At 52.3% G+C, this 23,654-nt stretch overlaps 1 protein-coding gene across 2 annotated transcripts in view; it reads left to right on the forward strand.

Annotated features, from left to right (window-relative positions):
* TRAF3 (TNF receptor associated factor 3) overlaps nt 1-23,654 on the forward strand; it is an 86,795-nt gene that overhangs the window by 53,228 nt on the left and 9,913 nt on the right. For both annotated transcript variants that reach the window (XM_052659747.1, XM_052659746.1), the window contains exons 3-9: nt 6,767-7,012; nt 8,622-8,673; nt 11,664-11,768; nt 12,373-12,540; nt 17,203-17,283; nt 19,783-19,857; nt 21,613-21,705. In XM_052659747.1, coding sequence (XP_052515707.1) covers nt 6,768-7,012; nt 8,622-8,673; nt 11,664-11,768; nt 12,373-12,540; nt 17,203-17,283; nt 19,783-19,857; nt 21,613-21,705 — 819 coding nt within the window. In that variant the 5' untranslated portion in view covers nt 6,767. The remainder of the gene's footprint in view (nt 1-6,766; nt 7,013-8,621; nt 8,674-11,663; nt 11,769-12,372; nt 12,541-17,202; nt 17,284-19,782; nt 19,858-21,612; nt 21,706-23,654) is intronic.

The following is a 23,654-nucleotide window of genomic DNA, read 5'->3' on the forward strand; positions in this document are numbered from 1 at the left end:
AAATGTAAAAAGCGTTTTAAGCTTGAGAGCCTAACAGAAACAGGCGACTGACCACATATGACCGCAGGGCACAGCTTGTTTAACACTAGTCCCGTGACCTAGAGTGTGTGCCCTAGAGAAAGCTCCCCAGGACACGTGCCCCAGAATGTTCGGAACAGGGCGTCCATGCCAGCAGAAAATGGAAGCAGTGTGATAAAGAGATAAGTAGGTGCACTGAGCAGTATTTTGCTGAGTAAAAAGTGAATGAGACCTGTCAGCTGCACACAGCACACGTGGCGTAACATTGATATAACAACACTGATGGCAGAGGGCTGCGTATGGTATATCATTTTTATGAGGTTAAAAAGAGACAAAAATGTTTTAAAAAGAAAAATGTGTAACAGTACGAGAACTGTAAGTGCGAAGTTGAGGCTGACACTGACTTGGAGCGAGGCAGGGGGCGGCTGAGGTGGGGCGCACGGGGCGACGGTGACGGCCACGTGGTGCCGGGGTTTTGTTGTTGCTGTATTCTTACTCTCACCTTCCACGGACATCGCCCAGAATCGTTTTTATGTGTCTGGAAAAGGCAGAGGAACCAGAGATCAAATTGCCAACATCCACTGGATCATCGAAAAAGCAAGGGAGTTTCAGAAAAACATCTATTTCTGCTTTATTGACTATGCCAAAGCCTTTGACTGTGTGGATCACAGTAAACTGTGGAAAATTCTGAAAGAGATGGGAATACCAGACCACCTGACCTGCCTCTTGAGAAACCTATATGGAGGTCAGGAAGCAACAGTTTAGAACTGGACATGGAACAACAGACTGGTTCCAAATAGAAAAAGGAGTACATCAAGGCTGTATATTGTCACCCTGCTTATTTAACTTATGTGCAGAGTACATCATGAGAAACGCTGGACTGCAAGAAGCACAAGCTGGAATCAAGATTGCCAGGAGAAATATCAATAACCTCAGATATGCAGATGATACCACCCTTATGGGAGAAAGTGAAGAGGAACTAAAAAGCCTCTTGATGAAAGTGAAAGAGGAGAGTGAAAAAGTTGGCTTAAAGCTCAACATTCAGAAAACGAAGATCATGGCATCTGATCCCATTACTTCATGGGAAATAGATGGGGAAACAGTAGAAACAGTGTCAGACTTTCTTTTTTTGGGCTCCAAAATCACTGCAGATGGTGACTGCAGCCATGAAATTAAAAGACGCTTACTTCTTGGAAGGAAAGTTATGACCAACCTAGATAGCATATTGAAAAGCAGAGACATTACTTTGCCAACAAAGGTCCGTCTAGTCAAGGCTATGGTTTTTCCTGTGGTCATGTATGGATGTGAGAGTTGGACTGTGAAGAAGGCTGAGCGCCGAAGAATTGATGCTTTTGAACTGTGGTGTTGGAGAAGACTCTTGAGGGTCCCTTGGACTGCAAGGAGATCCAACCAGTCCATTCTGAAGGAGATCAGCCCTGGGTGTTCTTTGGAAGGACTGATGCTAAAGCTGAAACTCCAATACTTTGGCCACCTCATGTGAAGAGTTGACTCATTGGAGAAGACTTTGATGCTGGGAGGGATTGTGGGCAGGAGGAGAAGGGGACGACAGAGGATGAGATGGCTGGATGGCATCACGGACTTGATGGACGTGAGTTTGAGTGAACTCCGGGAGCTGGTGATGGACAGGGAGGCCTGGCATGCTGCGGTTCATGGGGTTGCAAAGAGTCGGACATGACTGAGCAACTGAACTGACTGAACTGAACTGAACACACAGTACATTTTCTTGAAAGGCAGAGGATATCAGCCAGGGAGGACTTAGAGCCCACCCCGCTGTTCTCCGTGAAGTGCACTTTCTGTACTAGAGCTGAACTGAGTTGCCCACTTGGGAATGAGGATGCAGGTATCCCGCAGGTGTTGGACGGTGGCTGCCAGCACGACCTACCGGAGCCGTAAAGACACGCGCGGGGCACAGCCCGCTCCGCTCTGTGGCGGCCGTGAGCTGGCCGGCCCGAGCACACCATGCCCCTTCCCCAGCGATGGGCTCGGTGCCCTTGTTGGAAACCAGCTGGCCATAAACGTGAGCGTTTCTGTCTTTACTCTCGGTTCTGCTTCATTGACTCTCTGTCTGTCCTTCTTACCAGTAATACAGTGTCCTGATTCATCTGTAGTAAGTTTTGAAATAAGGAAGTGTGAGTCTTCCGACTTTGTTCTTCTTTTTCAGGATTGTTTTGTTTATTCTGAGTCCCTCATATTTCAATGTGAATTTTAGGTTCACCTTAATCTCTGCAAGAAAAAAACCCCAGCTAGGATTCAGGTCTGGGTGTAGATGGGTCTGTAGGTCAGGCTGAGTAGCGGTGCCACCTCAGCAATGCTAAGCATTCCCGTCTGTGAGCACAGGGTAGCTTTCCACCTAGCATAAAAAACAATGTTTTATCATTTTCAGAATATATTTTATTCTTTTTGATACTCATAATTGGATTGCTTTCTCAATTTTATTTCTGAATTGTTCACTGCTAGTGTATAGAAATGCAGCTGGACTTTATATGTTGATATCAAGCTCCGGGAGATGGTGATGGACAGGGAAGCCTGGCGTGCTGCAGGCCGTGGGGGTCTCAAAGAGTCGGACACGACTGACTGACTGAACTATTATATCCTGCAGCTTTACTGAACAAGTTTATTAGTTCAGCTTGTTTTTAGTTGATTCGTGAGTATGTTCTATGCACAAGATTATGTCATCTGAAAATGGAAATAGTTTTACTTCTTCTTTCCAGTCTGGAAGCTGTTTATTTCTTATTTCTCTTGCCTAATTGCTGAGCAAGGGCTTTTTGACAAGGCTGCAAGCTGTCCAGAGTGGGGAAGCAGCCGACTCCCGTGGGCTTCCCGACCCAGCGGGAGGAGAGTGGCTTTTGGGCGTAGTGCTGCAGTTTGCAGAGGGACCCTGCGTGTAATGCCTCGGTGATCCCCGGGAACGCGAGAGTCAGGGGCGCCATCTGCTTTCCATGGGAAAAGAAGAACTGAGGATAGAAGCTGTGCCCGAGGACTTGCCTCAGGGCAGGAGAGCCAGGCCTGCCTTCCCACCCAGGCCACTTGCAGCCGGACGCCAGGCCTGTCCGACCCGCCCCCTGGGAGCCCCCAGGACCTGGCCGCCTGCCCCACTCACCCCGCTGTGCTGCGTCTGTGTGTGTCTGCCTTGCCCTCCACTAGAGCTGGGATCATTCTGCTCCAAGTCCCCCTTGGGAAGCCCTGTCTCCCCAGCATGGGGTGCAAGCCTCCCAGTCTGAGGACCTGCAGCCTCTGCAAGTTCTCACGGGGTGCTTCCCGCTCCTGCCGCCATTACCCCTGCTGACCCTGGAGTGCCCCCCTTCCTCATGACTCCCGCAGAGCTCCCGAGGGGCGGGGACAGTCTCTCTCACCTCCTTTCCCTGACAAGCAAGGCACAGTGCCATGTGTGCTGGAGGTACCTGGCTACCTGCTGAAAGGAAATGTGAATGGCTCGGCAACCCCTGCAGAGCCACTCACCTGAGAAGGCCTCTCCCGCCTGGTGGGAGGCCAGTGGGTGTGCCCTCCCACATTGCACAGCCGTGCTGACCGGCGGCTCTTCAGGAGACGAGAACCCACGGGAGAACTTGAGACTTGCTCACGCACAGCCAGCAGTGCCCTCCAGAAAACACGGCTGAGGCCAAAACAAAGTCAGAGCTTCAACACTGGAGCAAAACCGGCTGTTGTCCTCTAAAGCAATGTTTAACAGTTTACTAACCATTGGAGGAAGTATGCAATGGACAGCCCTTTTAGAAAGATACTGGGCAGTGATTCTGTATGGACATGAGTCTGAGCAAACTCAGGGAGATGGTGAAGGACAGGGAAGCCTGGCGTGCTGCAGTTCATGGGGTCGCAAAAAGTCGGACACGACTTGGCTACTGAATAACAGTATATTTTAAAACGGACGTGATCTTTGACCCAGCAGCCATGTTGCTGTGTGCTTGCCTAAGTGTGCAGAGATGTGTTCGGGAGTGTTCTCTGCGGGTCGTTTATATCATCAGCTGAAACCAGCCGCACTGTCCGTGAGCAGAACAGGTGAAGCCCACTTGGAGCGCCGTGTGGCCCTTCCCCACGATATGGGGCAAGCTTACAGGGCGCTGTGGAGACGCCGTCCGCGTGGAGTGCCGTGTGGCCCTTCCCCACGATACGGGGCGTGCTTACAGGGCGCTGTGGAGAGAGGCCCGGGGTGCAGTTGGTGAGGCCAGGAGAGCTGTGGTTGGTGTGCATGTGTTGCACACCCAGCGTGGTTTGTGCGGAGGAAGGGGGAGCTGCGTTCCCTCCACGTGCGTGTGCTGATCCTGGGTGTCTGCACACTCGCGCGGACACCAGCAGAGCGTCCGCCTCTGGGCCTCATTGTCTTCTCTGCCAGCGTGTACTCTGACAGAGAAATCTTCCTGAGACCCTTCCCCAGCATAGGGCACAGCCACTTCGATTCTAGTCTTACATTTAAAGTGTATGATGCTATGTATAAACGTCACAAATTAACCAAACCTAAATGGAACTGGCTTAAACAGGTACTTTGAAATACTCTTTGTTTAGATTTTACATTGAAGTATCGTTCACATACCATAGAGTCCACCCCCTTTAAAGTGTACGGCTCACTGGTTTTTAGTCTCTTCACAGAGTGTGCAGTCACCCCTGTGCCCAGTTCCAAAACCCTTGGGTCGCCCAGGAAGCCCCATTCCCTAGTAGGCACGCCCACTCCCCCCACCCCTGCTGATGGAGCGCCTGCTCCGGGGATCTGGGATTTGCCTGGCCTGGATGCGTCGTATTCAGGTCATCTTCTCTGACCTCACTTGCGAGTATTTAAGGAGGGCTGATGCTTTTCCTGTCTCTCCTGCCCAGGTGCTTTCCTTCCCTCCATCCCTGGAAGCTCATTATCCAGCCAGCAGCTCAGCTCAGGAATGGACCATGCGTGGGGCGGGACGGGGCCCCTGGGCGGGCTTTCGAGGCGCCCTTGGGGTGTGTGGCACAGGTGCCCGGTCAGCACCCCACATTCCAGGGGAGTCCTGACAGGCCTGGGCTCTGCCTTCAGGACAGGCTGCAGGGAGGTTCTGCTCATGTGCTTGCGATTCTTGGCGCGTGCTCACTTGTCTTAAGCAGCCTGTAAAAACCAAGGATCCAAACCTGTGTTCTTCACTTGTCTGTTCAGAGGACATGTGACCTATACCCAGTTTGTCATTAGCTTCATCCTGAGTTGTCTCTTATATTTGAAATAGTAATTCACAACCAAAGAATCAAACACGTCTCACTGAAAACTGTTTACTTATGGAACACACGTTCCTCACGCATTATAGGATAAAATACTAAACCACAGTCGCAAGTAGCGTCTGATCTAAGCACAGGTTTTCAAGGCATGAAGCTATGAGATCAGTTCTGAAAACTGAAGTTTTTCTTTTTTCTGGCTTCACAGAAACACAGTTTGCTGTGAGTGGCTCAGACCTCACCTTTCCCTCTGTTAACTCAGCAGATGTGTAATGAGAATCTTTTACCTCAGGCCCTAGTGATTCCGGGTGCCCGGAATCTGTTCAACAAAGCAGATCCAAACCCACGCCCTGCCTCAGGGAGTGAGGCAGTAAATAAGCTGTAAGCAGCAGTTTTGGGAGCATGGACTGCGGGGCGGGCCTTGAGTGGGCCGACCAGGGTGGGCTCCGTGAGAAGGCGAGAGGGGTGTGGGGAGGAGGCGCGGAGCTGGGGTCAGCATTTGCAGGAGGACGGGCAGGCAGTCCCGTGGCAGCAGGCCAACTCCTGGTTGACCCGTTTCCCGGACAGGCACCTTCCTACTTAGTGTCTTGACAAATAGAATTCTAATCAGTGATGGGGAGCAAAGGGTCGCTGGCCTTTTGGGGTCACTTTGAAATCTTTTTTTTTTTTTTGACGCCACAGGAGGCTCCTGCGCTTTGCACAGTAGTGTGCTTTTTGTTAAAAGTAACGCCCGTGTGGCTGGAACACGGGTCATCTTCCTGTCACAGGCACTGCCTCCTGCGTGGTTCCTGCACGTCCTGGCCACAGGCGTGCCTCCCTTTGGCCCTGTCCAGGGGCGGGAAGAGGCAGCGTGAGGAGTGAGCCTCGGGCAGCGCGGCCTCTGCCCCCGGCCCGCCAGCTGCTCTGGGGCCGGGCGTGTAGCATGCCCCGTTCCCGCAGAACCCGAGTCCGGCCTGACCTGGCTGGTGGGGAGCCTCGGGCTGAGGGAAGTGGAGGGGTGGGTGGACGCCCAGCACCTCATAAGGAAAAGGCATTTGGCCCTTATTTGTGTCAGTAGCAGAAATAGATGGATTGAGCAGGACCACAGCTGATCTTGAGAGACCTGGTAAGTTTTGAAAGGAGCTCCGTTGTGTCTCCAGGCACCTCCTACTTTGCTGGGACAGGGCCTCGAAGGTGGGGACCAGCCACGTGTCACCGTGCGGTTGGCCAGGCCCAGCGTCCCCATCGGCGTCCAGTCCTGGGCACCGGGTCCCGCACACCCAGGGTGGGTCCGAGGCTGCGGGGCCGGCTCGAGAAGGGGGCCGGGCAGCCCGGCCAAGGGAGGTGGTCGCTGGGTGACAGGAGCCGCCCGTCAGAACGGTCCAGTCCGTAGAAGGCGAAATGACGCAGAGCAGCATCTGCGTTTTGAATTGAAGAGCCTTACTAATGTGGTCTGTGCATCGCAGCAGCAGGTCCCGGGGGGCAGGGGCCTGGGTGCTGGAGGCTGGAAGCCCATGGGGAGCCCCCCGCCAGGTCCCCGCTCTGATGGACCCCCTTCTCCTAGGATGGAGCCCAGTAAGAAGCTCGACGCGGCCGGCACCCTGCCTACCAACCCCCCGCTGAAGCTGCACCCTGAGCGTGGAGCCGGGCCGGCCGTGCTGGTCCCTGAGCAGGGCGGCTACAAGGAGCGCTTCGTCAAGGCCGTGGAGGACAAGTACAAGTGCGAGAAGTGCCGCCTGGTGCTCTGCAGCCCTAAGCAGACGGAGTGCGGGCACCGCTTCTGTGAGACCTGCATGGGCGCCCTGCTCAGGTGCGTCTGGCTGGAGGGCCTGGGTCCTGCCGCAGACTCGGGGCAGCCCTCCCCAACTCCCCCTGCGAGGTCTCTCCCCTGGGGCCCCTGTCCCCTGTCTGCGGGGCCCAGTTTTGCTGGAGGCGCTCACGTTCTGGGGAGGAGCCACCCCGTCCACCGACGATGGTGGGGCCCTTCGGGGCGATCCCCTAGGATAGGGGATGTGCAACATGTTCGGGATGTGGGGGGCAGGTCCTCGGTAAGGAGAGGATGCCCTGGAGCTGAGTGTCAGGGAGCCCGCAGCAGCCCTCGCGGGCATGTCGTTGTGAATTAACGCCATTCAAAGCCCCCAGCGTCAGGGAGGCTGGAGTTGTACAGCGGAGCGTGCTGGTTCATCCCGCAGGATTCGCCCGGCAGGATGCTGAGCACTATGCTCAGCTTGGGCCCCCGCCGGCGGGCGGAAGCCGGGAAGGCTGCCCTGGCTCGTCTAGCCCTCCGCTGGGGGCAGCCTCCCTCCCCAGGGTCCCCTCTGGGGACTTGCTGCTGAGCTCTCGTCCTCTCCCCCGAGACTGAGGACTCAGCTCTGGAACGGAGTTTAGTGACTGCAGCGGTGCAGCCCCAGGGCGCCGCTTTCCCTTCGTGGGGTTGGGGGGGGCCCGTGGGTCGGGTGGGCTGGGGGCGGGGTCTCTTCCAGTCTCCACCCTCCTCTGTTCCTGGCGCTCCTCCTGCTCCGCCTTCGGCAGGTGTCAGGGGATCCCCCCCAGGCGCCCTGGGCTCTAAGGCCTCTCAGAGAGTCCCATGATTAAAACAGGTGAGCACAGGCTCCGTGCTGGTGAAGTCTGGATGAGCGAGCTATCATTTTAAAGCCTGTTAATCTCCCGCCCCTTCCCTAGGGCCCCCCTGCCCACCTGCCTGCTGTTCCAGGATCTCCTACTGTGCCCCCTGGCCTGGATGCCAGGTGCCCTCAGGCTGTCGAGGGCAGGGGCCCTGGAAGGAAGGAGCACTCAAAATTAGTTTTTTATTTTTAATCTCTCGGAGGTGGTTTCCAGCACAGGATGGGGGTGAGACTCAAGTCCAAAAAAGGGCAGCTAGGGAGCAGTGGCTCGAGTCCCGAGTTTGGGGACAAGAATGATGTTGGAGACTCATGGTCTCTGTAGACAGGCTCAGCTTTCAATTCCCATGGGACTCAAGTCCTGGCACTCCATCAGCCTTTCTGCAGCTGTGAAGAGACAGCCTGCGGATCCGGCACTCTGTGCTGCTAAGGCAGCACTGCTCAGAGGCCCTCCGGGGAGCTGGGGACACTCAGGCCGAAGAGCCCCTCCGCGGGGAGCTGCTTTTGGTTTCTGAAATGAAATTTCACTTTTAATTGAAAGGGACTTTCCAAGAGGGACTGATCTCAGCTGCTCTGCTGAAAAACTTCCTTATGAAAAATCACTACTAAAAAAGAATCTTAACCCTTTTCTCCCGTTTAAACCATATTTAAACCAAACTTACCCTGGCATCCTGAAGCCCTGTTTCTCCGAGCTCTGCACAGCAGACACGACCCCTAAGGGAATGGCTCAGGGTTCCCAGTGGGTTCAGATGAGAAGGTGCTCGCCCTCTAACACGTTTACTGTGTCTCTCCCCTCAGCTCCTCCAGCCCAAAATGTACTGCTTGTCAAGAAGTCATCATCAAAGACAAGGTATTCCTGGTTTTTTAATAAGCTGTTTGGTCCCCGTGTTGCGCTGGGTGGTGCCTTCCTCAAGGCTTTCGTCTCGCATGCTGGCTCTGAGTTTCCCTGGCTGTGACGGCTGGCGGAGCAGGGTCGAGGCAGGGGGCTGTAAGCACCCCGACACACTGGGCAGATATACTGGGCAGGTGCTTCAGCCCCCGAGCCTGCCTCCTCCCCTGGGTCAGTCATGGTTTCACCTTCCAAGACCCCGGGTGGGGGATGTGCGCTGTTATCTCGGGTCCGCCTCCCAGATGGCTGCGTTCAGCCTTCAGACGGTGCTGGTCTGCGGGCCCCACTGAATGTGCTCTCTCTTGCCCCACGCAGTGTCTGGAAGTCATTAGACACGTGCACTTTCAGCTCTCCCGTCCCCTGCGTGGCCGAGGGTGCCTCAGAGCTCGTGAGGGTCCCGCAGCCCAGCACCCAGGGGCCCGGGCCCTTCTCACCCACCATGTGGTCGTCTGCACCCTGCCAAGCCCTCCCGGGCACACTTCTCATTTGAAACCACTCGTTCTTGAAGTACTTAAAAGATCAATAAAAGTATGTGGTTCTGATATTTAGATTAATGAACCTAACCATTCTTTAAGTGTAGGCCATTAAATTGTACAATGGAGTTCTCACTCGGGTTTTCCCGCGGCCTTGCTGTTCGGCAGCACCGGCGCGCGTGGGGACTTGTGGCTTGCTTACTCAGCTCTACCCGTTGTCTTGACATGGCAACCTGTCAGCGATGATCTAACCAATGTAACAAGCTTCCCCAGTGGCTCAGTGGCAGAAAACCCACCTGCCAATACAGGAGACACGGGTTCTATCCTTGGGTCAGGAAGATCCCCTGGAGGAGGAAGTGGCAGCCCACCCCAGTATTCTTGCCTGGGAAATGCCCATGGATAGAGGAACCTGGTGGGCTGCAGTCCATGAGGTCACAAAGAGTCGGACACTGAGCGACTAAATTACAAACCCATGTGACTGAGAGAGGAGGTTGAAGCAGTGGCTGAGGCGAACTTTTTAGTGCCTCGTTTCATTAGGCAGAGTTGTTGTCCCTATTTTTCAGTGGCATTGATAGCTGAAGAACGATTATGGAATTTGATGAAGACTCGTAAATGAGACTGAATAAGCAAGGGGTCCTCATGGGAAAATGTAGGTCTGGTTGGGCCCCGGGAGACTGACCTCAGCCACTGGGCAGGTCACTGAGGATGGCACCGCCCCAGGGCCTCTGCTTCCCCATCTGTAAAATGGGATGGTTGCAGAAATGATATGAGCTCTTTCTCAGCCCTGAAGTTCTCTACTTTTATCGTTCTTATGTTTTCAGTCTATGTTTTTTTCTCCCTAAGTTACTAAGTTATGTACCCTTGCCTGGAAAATCCCATGGACAGAGGAGCCTGGTGGGCTGCAGTCCATGGGGTCGCTGAGAGTTGGACACGACTCAGTGACTTCACTTTCACTTTTCACTTTCATGCATGGAGAAGGAAATGGCAACCCACTCCAGTGTTCTTGCCTGGAGAATCCCAGGGATGGTGGAGCCTAGTGGGCTGCTGTCTATGGGGTCGCACAGAGTTGGACACGACTGAAGTGACTTAGCAGCCTAGCAGCAGTCACTCAGATGTGTCAGACTCTTTGTGACCCCGTGGACTGCTGCCCACCAGGCTTCTCTGTCTGTGGAATTCTTCAGGCAAGAATACTGGAGTGGATTGCCACTCCCTTCTCCAGGGGATCTTCCCAACCCAGAGATTAAACTTGGGTCTTCTGCATTGCAGGCAGATTCTTTACCATTTGAGCCACTAGGGAACCAAAGTTAAACTCAAGTGATTTAAGAAACTTAGGGAATTACCTGGTGATCCAGCGGTTAAGACTCTGTGCTTCTGCTGACGTGGACCTGGGTTCAGTCCCTGGTCAGAGAACTAAGATCCCACAAGCCAGGAGGGGCAGCCCAAAGAAAAGAAAAGAAACTTAGTGGCACAGAAGGATCATTTTCTGTGATCACATTATTTCTTACTGGTTAAAAATACCTGCTCTGTTGACTTTCAACATCTTAAATTATGACCTTTTTAAAAAAAGTCATGTTTACCTAAGATTAGATTTGCCTCCAAACTAATTTATTTTTAACTCTTAGCAGCTGTTGATTCTATTTCTTTACTTGTGGAGTCAAGAAAAGCCTGTTGAGCTCTCTGATTTTCTGCTGTTACAGAGCATTAGTGCATGGGGGTTTCTTAGAAGTGCCTGAGTACTAGGATGGTGTAGCTTGTGATGTTAGAAGGAGTGAGAGTACTTGTTTTCTAAGGGAAAAAGAAAATTAAAGGAGGGTTTTCATTTTCAAAGGGGGACATTTTCATTGTTGGATTAACTATATCTTTGCAACATGTTTTTTAAAGTTTCTTAAATAGCAAGCTAATGCCTTCCTTTTGGTGAAAAATGAGTTAGTTACAAGTGATACACCTTCAGAGCAGGGACCAAGGTAAATGTTGTACAAACCATCTGCCACTTGTTGTCTTTTACGGTGGTTTCTCTGCTCCTCCAGCAAGGATCTAGCAAGGCCTCACGCTGTAGCGCCCGCTCGCACCGCCCCGTTCCTCCATGGGAGGTTCCGCTCCCAGCAAGGCTGGGGCCTGGGAGTGTCCAGGATCCAAGTGTGAACTCGGTCCTGGTGTGGGCTCATCCTGAGAATGTCAGAGTCCATCTAAAACGTTTGGATGCTCCAAAGTGGTCTTCAGTTGTTCAGTACAACTTGCTTACTTTGGGTTTATCCATTAAAAGCTGGTAGTTAAGGTTGTATCATGTAAACTGTGTCTCTTAGTGGGGATGGCTCCTTCATTCTACTCACTTAGACATTCAAACGGTCCTTAGCGCTTTGTGAGCCCTCTTCAGGGATGTGCTCATGACTTTTTAGAGTGGTTTTGCCTTGTCTAAAGTAGCAGCATGTGGAGATTAAGAAATCTTAATCCTCTAAAATAGCTATCTTTCAATTTCAGGTGTTTAAGGATAATTGCTGCAAGAGGGAGATTCTGGCCCTTCAGATATTCTGTCGGAACGAGGGCCGGGGCTGTGCGGAGCAGCTGGCCCTGGGGCACCTGCTGGTGAGTGTGGTGAGACGTCCAGAAACACCAGTCCCCGGTCAGCACCATGGAGCCCCTAAGACCATGTCTGCATCCGTCTTTCAGACACAACCAAATAGGAGAGCAGGCAGAGCCACTTGGGTGTCAAGTGTTATTTTTATGACATCACAGGCAGAAATGTCAATTGGTTTTTGAGCACCCTGCCCTATTTAGAATAGAAAGAAATCTGAATTGACTGTTAATTATAGAAGGCCCATTTACACTTCCTCCTTTTTATAACCATAAAATTCCATGTAACTTCTTATTTTTTTTATTACTATCACATATATTTAATCCTGGAAGGATATTTGAATTAGAATAAAATGAAGTCCTTAGCGGATAATCATTTATTTATCCAGGAAGAAAGGTTAATTGACTTAGTTCTTCAAAAGCATATCGTTTGAGTAATCACTAAATGGAATATGAAATTCAGTATCTCTTGATACGGTGGTCACTCTTCTCCGTGAAAAGATGGTCTAGCAGCAGATAGGAGGCGCTTGCATAGGATTTGACTGCGTAGAGGCTAGAATTGGTATTTCAGACTGGAGGTCTGCCAGTTGAGAACTCCGAATGGTCTGCCTTCCAGGTGCATTTGAAGAATGACTGCCAGTTTGAGGAGCTTCCATGTGTCCGGGCCGACTGCAAAGAGAGAGTGCTGAGGAAGGACCTGCGTGACCACGTGGAGAAGGCCTGTAAATACCGCGAGGCCACGTGCAGCCACTGCAAGAGCCAGGTCCCAATGGTCACGTTGCAGGTGCAGTGTCCTCTCGCTTCCCCACCTTGGCTCCATCCAGATGCCGTTTGTCCACAGAGTAGCTTGTCAAATGACTGTTCTCTCAGAAATACAGAGAAAAGATAGGCGTAACTAGCAATTTTCATCTGACTTTATTACAGAGCTAAGCTGTATTTGTTTTGCCCGTTTTGATTTATGCAATTAGCATTTTCCATTGCCTTGATCGACTGTCATTTGGGGTGCCAAAAAAAAAAAAAAAAAGAAATGAAGACTGATTATTCAAAAAAAGGTAGAATTTTCCACTTGTCCCAGGGAATAGCCTCAGAATCTTGTCGGATCGCTTAACCATTCTACGGCTCCGAGACACTGAGACAGAACCATCACTTCAGCAGGGTGACTGATCCCACAGCGTTGAAGTACAGCTGTCTCTTGGAGAGAGAGGAGAAGTTAACGTTTTTTCGTGCCTCCCTTGTTTCCGCACAGTTTTATATTGTGCGCATGTTAGAATCAGATCACTTACGTGTAAATTAAAGAGAAACAGATGTTGGGATGGAGGACAAGCTTCCAAAAGAGTCAGCGGTGTGGACACTGTTGAACATTTGCTTGTTGAGTACATATTTACTGCATGCCGACTGTGTGCTGGGCGCTGTTCTAGGGGCTAGGGGTTCAGGGTGACCTCATCTTCCAGTGGGAAGAGGTCATAAGTACAACAAAGATGGGAGCAGGGCTGGTGAGGGCGGGCCCCTCTGAGGCCGTCGCGACGATGCGGGAAGAGCATCGGGGCAGGGGGAGCGGCCACGGGCAGCTCTGGCTCCGAGATGGAGCCAACTCAGCAGGTAGATTTCAGGGGCTGCCTCGCACAGGGCAGGGGTGAGGTGGGAAGTTGATGAGAGCAGACTAGCGGTGGGCGTCGGGGCGGCCCTGAGCAAGGGGCAGATGTGGTTGGTCAGCATTACGCAGAGCCAGTGGGACTAGCCGGTGGCTTGAGCACGGAGTGTGAGTTGAGCGGATGCCCAGTGCTTGTAACTAGAGCAGCGGGTGAACCAGAGTGCCCTGCCCAGGTGTGGCTCAGAGGGAGAGAGCGGGCTCTGGGGAGGAGGGAGTGGTCTGTGCCACAGGGTATGTTAATAGGTGGTCCTGGCAGCCCAGGGCCTGGAGCGAGTAGAGAGAAGGGCCAGTCAAGGCCTGAGGCCTGGGTGCACAGTGCTTACAGCCTGCAAAGCATGGGGGGGTCATCCAGCGGAGGGGCAGCCAGCCCGGGAGGGCCCTGAGGGGGACGTCCCAGAGGGAGATAGGCCGGGGCTGGGTGGGGCTTCTGAACCCGCCAGGCCAGTGACTGGTGGGTCAGCAGACAGAGGGGCCCTGGACAGGCAGCCAGGCCTGAGGACCACCGGCTGGTTCCTGGCAGATGTTCGGGAGTACATACTGACCCCCATTTAGAAACGGCTGTCTTAGTTTTTCTGTATGAAGTGAGAGTAATCCCTGTGACCTCCACTTTACCTTCTTTGTTTAACTTTTCTGTGCCTGTGACTTTCTTCCCTCGTGAAGTCTGTTTGATTGTTGTTTCTGGTTATTAATAACCTTTAAGTGCCCTCCCCTTTGGAAAATAGACATAGTATTTTTCATAATTGAATAACTTCTTCAGTAATTAAATTTGAATGAAGGCAACATGTACCCAATGAGCAATCCTGCCGACCTTACACATATTACCATGTTGCTATCAAAGTTATACTTTGCTTCTTGCAAAAATCAATTACCTCTATTTGCAGAATAGAATTCAGAAATTAATTTTCATTTGAGAAAGAATTGTAAAGCATGTGAGTGAAATAGCTTGTCAGTAACGCACTCTAAGCTTCAGTCAAGCCTGCGAAGAGGCGGGTTTTGGAATAACAGCATCGCTCGTGGTGGCTTGAAACGCTGGAGCAGCAGCCCCAGGCCAGTTGCCCAGGACACGCAAGAGAACAAATCACAGTCTCTCCCCTTCACTCCACCGTCTGGTGGGGGAGACGGCCAGTTATACAACTGTGTAAATGCCGCTGTGGGAAGGGCCGGTTCACCTGGCCGGACAGGGTCCGTGAGGGCTGTTGAGAGGACGTGGCATCTGACCTGACAGGGGGTCTTAAATGTGTTGACTATGGAGAGGAGGCAGGTGCAGAAGCACAGAGCGGTAGCTGCAAGTTTGGGGCCTGAGTTGTACCAGGAGACCTTCCTCGTAAATCTTCCTACCTTTCAGTGATGGAGACATCCTGGCGTGTCCTCAGGGTGCTGACCCTGCAGTGCGTTTTGGGGCAGATCTTACTTTCTGTCTGCCTGTGATCACTGTGGGGAACATGCCTGCTTGGGGGTCACCCTGGTGCAGCCCCTCTGGGCCCCGGGCCCCGGGGCCCCAGCGCCAGCAGGCAGCCACACCCGTACTTCCTTCCCCGCCAGGAAAGGGCCCTGGTAGTGGCGGAATTCGACTCCCAGGTCTTATTCTTCAACTCTCATACAGCCTCATCCTCTCAGGCCTTAAGTCTGTTTTTTAAAAGCACAGTTTAACTTAGGCCCGAAGCCCCAGGTCATCCTGACTTTCCTCCTTGTCCTGTGTTCTGTGGTGTAGACTGATACAGCACAGAGACCCACAAGGTCTTATGAGCAGTTCTTTTCTATCTTTGAACTATAGTATTGGCGTGTCAGGTATTTTTGAGTTTGTTTTTTTAATCTGTTAGCATAAAGCATCAGAAAAAAAACTCTTCCATTTAGCCCAGAGATTATAGAGTATCATTCTCTTTGAATAGTTCTGTTAATTTGTGAAAAGTCAAAGAGTTGTAAAGGGTGGCCAAAGGTCACCTCTTAACTCATTACATCTGCAGAGACCCTCTTTCCAAGAGGGTCACATTCTGAGGTCTGGGAGGGAGATATTTCAGGGGTCACTGTTCAACCCACTGAAGTGGGCAAAGCTATAAATGGCAAGTCACAGGAAATAGAAATGCGTAAGATAAAGAGTGTGCTGATAGCTACACGTTAAAGAATTGCAAGTCATCGCTGTTGGAGATGGGAAGGTTTGACAGAACTGGCAAAACCCCCCAAATCCCATGTGAGACGCTTACCCTCCGATAGCCAGAAAAGCCTGTTTTGATCATCCTTGCACAGGTCTGCAGGGCGCACATGAAGCTCCTGACTGGCCTGGCGTGCAGGCCCCAGCCTCTCCTCCCACTGCCCCCTGCCTGCCCTCCCCAGTGCATGGCCCCTCCCCTGAGTCGTCTCAGCGCTCCCCCCGCAACCCCACCCCCAGGCGCTCTCCCCGCACCCCTGCCACGGGGTGATTGTCCATCCGTGCTCCTCACTGTCCTGGGCCAGGCTGATCCAAGGCCAAGGCAGGCCCGGCCGGGTGAATGGGAGCTTTGGGAGGGGGGCGTGGTATCTGGAGCACTGGCCACGCCCATTCTCCAGGCCCGGGACTGACTCCATCCTTACCGCTGCCCTCCGAGGGAGATCTGATCACTCCCCGCCTACAGGTTGACGCCATCTGGCTGAGACATCCCACTGAAAGACGCAGGACACCTTGACTTGGCACTGGGGAACTCGTAGGGATTCTCAGCAGTACCCAGGGGTCCCCTTGTGGGAGGTGCTGGTCAGGCTCAGTCCAGCCAAGAGCCTTCCAATGAGCTCCAGACAGCCATGGGCTTGCCCGCTGCAGGCGCTGGGGCCTCTGTGGGCCTCCAGGACCACGCTCGGGAGCAGAGGGGTCCTCTCCACACTGCCCACCTGCCAGGCTGATCCAGACCAGGGACTGCAGGTGGCAGGATGACTGGCCTCGCAGGCCAGAGAAGTGTCCTTGGCGGGCACCGTTGTCCCTGGCCCACACACTTCCTGGTCAGACAGCGCGTGGCTAGTGCTGCCCTGGTGCAGCCTGGCTGGAGGCCCTGCCGGCAGAACCGGCGTGTCCTAGGCCTGAGGGGAGCCCGCCGTCTCTCCTCCTGCCGAGTGCTGCCCTCTGAAGCCTGGCCCCCAGCTGTGTTTCATGGCGGGTCTAGGGTCTCCCTGTGTGGCCTCCGTCACGTGTCTGGAGGTGCTGTCTCCAGGCCGCTTGGGCTTGCTGGCCTGCGGGAGCTCTGGCCCGTGCTTTGCTGGTGGCAGGTGTACTGGACAGGTGCCAGCAGGTGCCCGTGGCACAGAGTTCAGCAGTGGCCAGCACCCAGGCTCTGTGTTGAAATCTGTGCCATCAGAGAAGGGCCACACTGGCACATACCTACATTGCCTTTTCATTAAAGGAAATCCAGGCACACTCTCAGGACAGTCATTGAAATTCCTGGGGATCACACTGTTTTTAGGCTCTTGAGAAGCATCGTTTCCAGACTCCAAGCTGAGAAGCCAGAGGGGAAGTGTCTGCCCCAGCCAGTAGAGGCTGGGCCCTGGTGTCCACCCCCGTGTGAGCGAGCTTGCCAGGCGCAGGTGGTGGGGCGGCGGCGGCCTGGGGGACACGGCCAGAGGGCACGAAGGTGGGCTGGGGCGGGGCTGTCCTAGAGTGACCCCCCTCTTGAGTTGCTCCAACCAGTCAGGTCTGGGTAGCTCTGGTGAGGGCCCGCCTTGTCAGCACTCACACTTGTGTAACACAGCGGCCTGTGCAGGTGTGATGGGGGCCTCTGAAGGAAGGCAGGTCGTATGTTTCAGAGTTGGCAACGGTCTCTCTCTCTCCTCCAGAAACACGAAGATACGGAGTGTCCCTGCGTGGCGGTGCCCTGCCCGCACAAGTGCGGCGTCCAGACCCTCCTGAGGAGCGAGGTGAGGGCTGCAGCTGGGCCCCTGCAGGGGCTGGGCGTCCTGTGGTCCCCACTTCCCCCTTGATGCCGAGGCCCGAGGTCGTCAGACTACGGTGGTGATAGAGCAGAGCAATGCAAAGCCTCATGCTGTTCTTGGAAATCAGATATTTCAGAAACAAGCAGTTAAAAGCTACAGAGTGGTGGACTCAGAGCAAAAATACCATTGAGAGCTGAGAAAACGGGAATATGTACAGTGCAGGAAGGGGCAACGGTTTTTAGGTTTAAATCTGTAGAAGAGAAATTACTCTACCACTGTCTCAGGAAGGTCAGTTGACTGAGAGATACTCGAGCCATTTCGGCCGCACAGGCTGTGCAGGGTCTGCCCTGGGGTGAGAGGGTGGCAGGTGGCAGGGGAGGTGCCTGGACAGCGGCCCTCAGGTCCACTGTCCCTGAGGCAGGTAGATCCTGCGGTCGCCTTGTCTGACCAGAGTATATCCAGGTGGAACAGTTCCAAGGCTTCTCGGTGCTTCTTCACCTTGTCCAGGCCCGGGTCCCTTTCGCTGCTATTCTGGGAGCCGTTGGGGCGGCCATGGGCTTCAGGGTGCCTGCAGCCCTGGTCCCCACGCCCAGCACCCTCGGGCCTGGGCACTCTGACCTGAGGAGCCTGCTCACCTCAGCCCTTTTCAGCCGCCTGGGATTTGACACCTGGATACTGCAGGAGTGGGGGAGGTCGGTCTCTCCCGTCCCTGAAGCCGGGGACACGGGTGCAGCAGGACCCCGGAGCCCCTCTCACCGAGGTGCCCATCCTGGGACGTCCCTGCTGGGCAGGGGCAAGTCTCGCCGGGTGTGATGGTGGTCCCTGGGCCCCTGGCCATGCCTCAGAGAACAGCTAGGGCACTGTCTCCACGGCTGGGAAGCCCCTCCGTTCAAGTGAACATACGAAGAGGCTGCTGTGGAAATAACTTCCAGGGTTCCATATACTTTCCTTGGTGTTGACTCACGCAGGGCTATCTATATTAGGAACAAAATTGTCTCCATTTGCCTTTAAGTTAGCTTTATTTTTAAAAATGTTTAAACCTGCATTGATCTCGGGTTTCTGGTGAAAGGTGCCCTTTTACAGATGGTTCTTGCTCTAGTCCCGAGCTCCCCTAAATTCTGTAGGGCTCTGAGAGTAATGATGATGAAGCCAATTTAGGGAAAGTACAACCCTGAGTTTATAGTTGTAGAAAATAGTGCTAAACTTGATATGTCCCCAATTTTAACATTACAAGTGTTAGCTGGTTGGATTTACGACTGTACCGATGGCAGTGAAAGAAAATGTTTCATGAATTTCAAACTGACGTCACTGCACACGTGGCCGCCTGTTGAGTTTCTGTACCTGTCGCCCGCCACATGCCTCCTGGGTGCTTTTTCCAGGTGCGGCCACCACCACCCTGCCCAGGCCTGGACCTTCCACTGGGTTGGCCTTGGCAGTGGGCAGCTGGGTCCCTCGGGCCTGTCCTGTAACTGGCACGGCCGGCAGGAAGGCCGTATTGTGAGCCTCTCTCTCTCATCCTGAGTATGGACCTGGCAGGAGGGGACTTTGTCCCAGAGAACAGAGGAAAAGGCATTGCGGCCACCTGCACCCACCAGAGCAGTGTCCTTCAAGTGCTGGCTCCCGGGAGAACACGCTCCCAGGCCCCCCTGCGCTGTGCTCACACACCGCTCTACTAATTCAGGGTCTAATCATTTTCTCTGAAGATCTGTCCCTTGAGTTTCCAATAAAGAAAGAGATTTTCTTTAAGATTGTGTTAGCCTAACGCAAAACCCCGTGTCTATAAAATGCAGATGTTTCCACTCCCTCCTCCCTTGCGGGGCACCCTGAGCGGTGTGTGTTTGCCCATTTGCCGATGTTGAAGCAGAGCTCCTCCTAGTTGTCCTCCGCAGAGTGGAGGGGAGCACGTTCAGATCCGTGCCGTTAGGATGACGCGGGTCTCTGAAAAGCCGCATGAATTTCTGGGCAAGCTGAGGGAGGGAGTCTTTTCAGGAGAGTCCCCTCTGCAGTTGTCGTGAGCGTGGGGGGTGGGGGCGCCTGTGTGCACTTCCCTGGGGAGACACCTACTTCTGTCTACTGTATACAGGTGTGTGGCCCAGCTGCATCGGAATGCTTTATATTTTTTGTGTTTCATGCAATTTTTTTGTTTATGGTCTTTAAATGTGCTTTTCAGTTTATGTTTTTTTTTTCCCTTTCTTTTTAAAATTCTGCAGACAGCGTGTCACAAAACAAGTTGTTCTTAAAAAAGCCGCAAGTGTAAGAAATGTTACAGTAAATGTATTTCTGTATATTGGTGTATATATGTGTATACACGTGATGATACTGTATACTTACTGGGTAGAAGTCTAGGAAGCCGGTGGTGTAAACACACCTGCCGATAAACCCTGTTCATAATAGTAGAACCCAGATGCTACCTGTGCCCTTGATATGTTTGAACATTTTCATGCAAACGTTTGTGCCACAACTCACGTCTCTTTCCCGTTGCAGTTGAGTGCACACTTGTCAGAGTGTGTCAATGCCCCCAGCACCTGTAGTTTTAAGCGCTATGGCTGCGTTTTTCAGGTCAGTATCCGACATTCGTCCTTCCCAGTCGCTGACATTACGCCATGAGAGAAAGTTAACTCTGTCGACATTTTAACATGCAAGCTCTGAGCTTTCCGTTTTGTTATGGCACCGAGTCACCAGCTGCACACGGGTGACGAAGCTGCGTGCAGCAGCCGTTGGGGGCCCACTTTTCAGGCCGGGGGTGTCGAGAGACTTTAGGTGGACGCCTGAGCTGAGGGGGAGTTAATGCCGTAGCGGAAGGATCACATTGAAACCAGCAGGACGGACGTGGGGTGGGGTTTCTAGGTGGACTGTGGCGCCCAAACATGGCTTCGGCAGCGTGTGCTCCAGTGCACAGCCGTGAGGGTTGCACACGAGTGTGTTCTTAGCGCTTCCCATGCACATGCCACACCTCCCGGATTGCCGGGCGGAGAGGAGTCTCCTTCCACTGCCATGCCTATGCCCTGAGAAACCTGTTCCTGGTTTTTTTGTTTTTTTAACACACCTGAGATTGCTAGTGAATTTGGACTAGTTTTCATTTAAATGTATATCTTGATTTTAGAACTATCAAAGGGAAGTATATGCTTCAATTAAAGCGTTTTATATTTGATTTTTATGTATAATCAATACGTTATTGTGAAGTCAGTGCAGGGATATTAGCATCTCAACATTTTCTTAGAAAGTGATTTTTTTTAACACACCTAAGATTGCTAGTGAATTTGAACTAGTTTTCATTTAAATATATATCTTGATTTTAGAACTATCAAAGGGCAGTATATACTTCAGTTAAAGCATTTTATATTTGATTTTTATGTATAATCAATATGTTATTGTGAAATCAGTGCAGAGATGTTGGCATCTCAGCATTTTCTTCGAAAGCAAAAAGCCTGAGAGTGAGGACGAGTGTAGCTTTCCCTCCGCTTGTCTCTTAAGGAGACTGAGCCCTCACCGCTGTTATGTCGTACGTACTTATATGCCATTCATTCTGTGTATGTATATATATATGTTGATATTTAGCAATACTTGTATGAACATATATATATGAATATTCTATGTACAGAGTATATGTTTTGGAGATCATCAAAATGCTTTCCATGGCTTTAAAATTTTCCAGTATCAAAAACAAATTCGAGTCTTATACCGCTTGTTTTCTCAGATGCATGAAGTACTGTTTCACGTGCTCCTTACTGACTCTGAGATGGTCTACATCTTATGTACTCTGTAGATTGTTTATGTTCTGTACGTAACTTTCTAAGTATACTTAGAGTAGTTAGGGACAGTGCATTTTATGATACTAGTATTTCACTCGTAAGTTAATGTCTTAATAGATTACTTAGAATCCTACTTGGATTACACATTCTCTAGATTATTGTAGCAGCATCTAGTTGCAGATGTCTCAACGTTTTCCATTATATTTTAGTGCAGAAAACTTACTAAGGAACAAAAGGGCTATGTCTGAAATTTAATTTCTTCATGTTGGAGTCTGAAGCGTAGGTGAATTGAGGGGTGAGTGGAGCACACAGCCTCGAGGCAGTGGGCGTGGAATCACAGCGCCTCGTCCTTGAGCTGCTCGGCTCCTCTCAGTGTGGCCCCCTCGCCTGCACGCAGTAGCTCAGGGGCCGCTGAGCGCGGCCCTTCCGAGGCTGGAGATGCTCTGTGAGCCTTCCCCGGTTCAGTCCCCGCCTTCGTATGTGGTGCTGGCTTGAGGTCGTCTGAGGGTCTGAGCCTCTGACCGAGGGAGGCTGGCTGACTGCGTCTCCTCTTCGTTCTCAGGGGACAAACCAGCAGATCAAGGCCCATGAGGCCAGCTCCGCGGTGCAGCACGTCAACCTGCTCAAGGAGTGGAGCAACTCCCTGGAGAAGAAGGTACGCCCTGCCGTTCCCGGCTTCTGCCGGCTTCTAATAATTTCTTCGTATTGTGTGAAGAGGAAAACCTTCTTTTTATTTAGTAAGGGGTTTTGGATAAAAGAAACAGCATGAAGTGTCAAAAAAGTAAAATTCTTTTCAAGCAATCTTGAGTTTATAAATGAAGGTGTGTGGTTTTGTTAGCTTGCTAGCTTGCTCTTTGTTTTTCAGTTGCCAAGTGTGTATAAAGTGCTTTTTAAAAACTCACATGGTGATTCTCTTAGTATTGACTAAGAACAGGGATTGTCACTTCCAGTCTGCACCCCCAACCCCCGTCTTTTTGTAAATAAAGCTTTGTTGAAACGCGGCCACACACACTCACTTCAGTACGGTCCGCGGCTGCTTCCACACTGGGATGGCAATGTCGACACGGAGACCGTGTGGCCCGCACAGGCGCCAAACACCGCTCTCTGGCTGTGACAGAAAGTCCGCCAGCCGCAATCCGGAAGGGCACCGGTGCCACGTGCGTGGCCCTCCTCTAAGAGGCAGGAGGAAAGGCTGCCTCCACGTCAGCAGGGTCACTGTTCTGCTCCGTTTTTGTTTGTGGACCGTGCCGGGTCTTCACTGCACTGCACGGGCTTAGCTGCCCCACAGCACGTGGGATCCCAGGGTTACAGTTGATTGTGGAAGTTTGGGGGGGGCCACACAGCCCCTCCCCAGACACACCTGCCCTCCTGGGCGTCTCCTTGAAGCCCCGCTGTGGGGTCTGCACTCCATCGCAGGCGCCTGCTCACAGAACACGCCTTTCTGGGGGCGTTTGTTCTGTGGTGCTCAGCTCGCCAGGTCTGCTTTCCCAAAGAAAGGATGAAAACCTCCAAGGCTTGACAGAAAAAGGTTATAGATCTCCCACTGGCTTGTGGCTTGTATACAAAAATAAGAACTTAATTTGATATTCAGCAAACGTGTGTTGAGAAGGGAGGGCGTGTGATGGGGGGCGCTGGGATGAGTTACGGCAGCCCCGGGAGTGGATGTTTGCTTTCTAAAGGTTTGTAAAGATTTGAATATCTTGTTTTGAGTGTTAAACCCAAGCAATTTAAAATGTAAATGTGCTTGAAGGAGTGTAAAGTTTTAAATCAAAAGATGTTTATTAAATATGACATTAAATATTTTTTTAGTATAAATGCTTAAGCTGGAGATGAGAAGCTGTGAAAGGCTTTGTGTGCTGTGTGTACACACGCGTGGGACAGGAGGAGCCTTCTGTTTGACCGTGAAACAGAATCTGTGTCACATGAATGATTTATAACTTTCCCATGAGCACATATTTGCTCTGAGTTCAGCGACGGTTTACCTATGAGTCCCTTTTTCTCCTCTTTTTGAAGAATGCGTTGTTTCTGGGTTTTCAAACTATAGGCGTAGATCGCAGGGCTTTTGGTTTCTCACAGATACGGCTTCTCATTTATCTGAAAGGGTCTTCCTTTCCTGTGAAGTGAATTGGTCTTGTTCCAGCTGTGCTGGTTATGTAACCGTGGCGCGGGGCTGGGGCATGTGTCCGCCCCTCAGTTGTAGGCGGGGCTGCCACCAGGAGGGCTCCCAGAGGTGCAGGAGGGGGAGACAGGGGTCATCCCGTCCTACACCCTCCTGCCCTGCCACCCCAGCACCCTGAGAGCATCCTCTTTGCACTGTTGGAAACCCCAGGACCCAGCTGCCCGGCCCACACGCCCTCCCCAGCCGTCCTCCCCCTTGCACACACCACACACCAGCCAGAGGGGGGCAGATTTGAAACATCTGTTCCTGTGACTTTGCTCAGGGGTGAGCCCCTCCCTGAGGCCCACCCCTCCACCCCTAACTCAGGACAGCCAGCCATGCCCTGCACATCCTTCCCTGTGTCCATGAGAAGCTGGCATCTCTTCTCTGGGCCCAAGAGCCAACCCGGATGACAGAGGGAGATGTTGGTGTTTTCTTAAAGTGGG

This window comes from Budorcas taxicolor, chromosome 21 (assembly GCF_023091745.1).
Source record: "Budorcas taxicolor isolate Tak-1 chromosome 21, Takin1.1, whole genome shotgun sequence".
NCBI lineage: Eukaryota > Metazoa > Chordata > Mammalia > Artiodactyla > Bovidae > Budorcas > Budorcas taxicolor.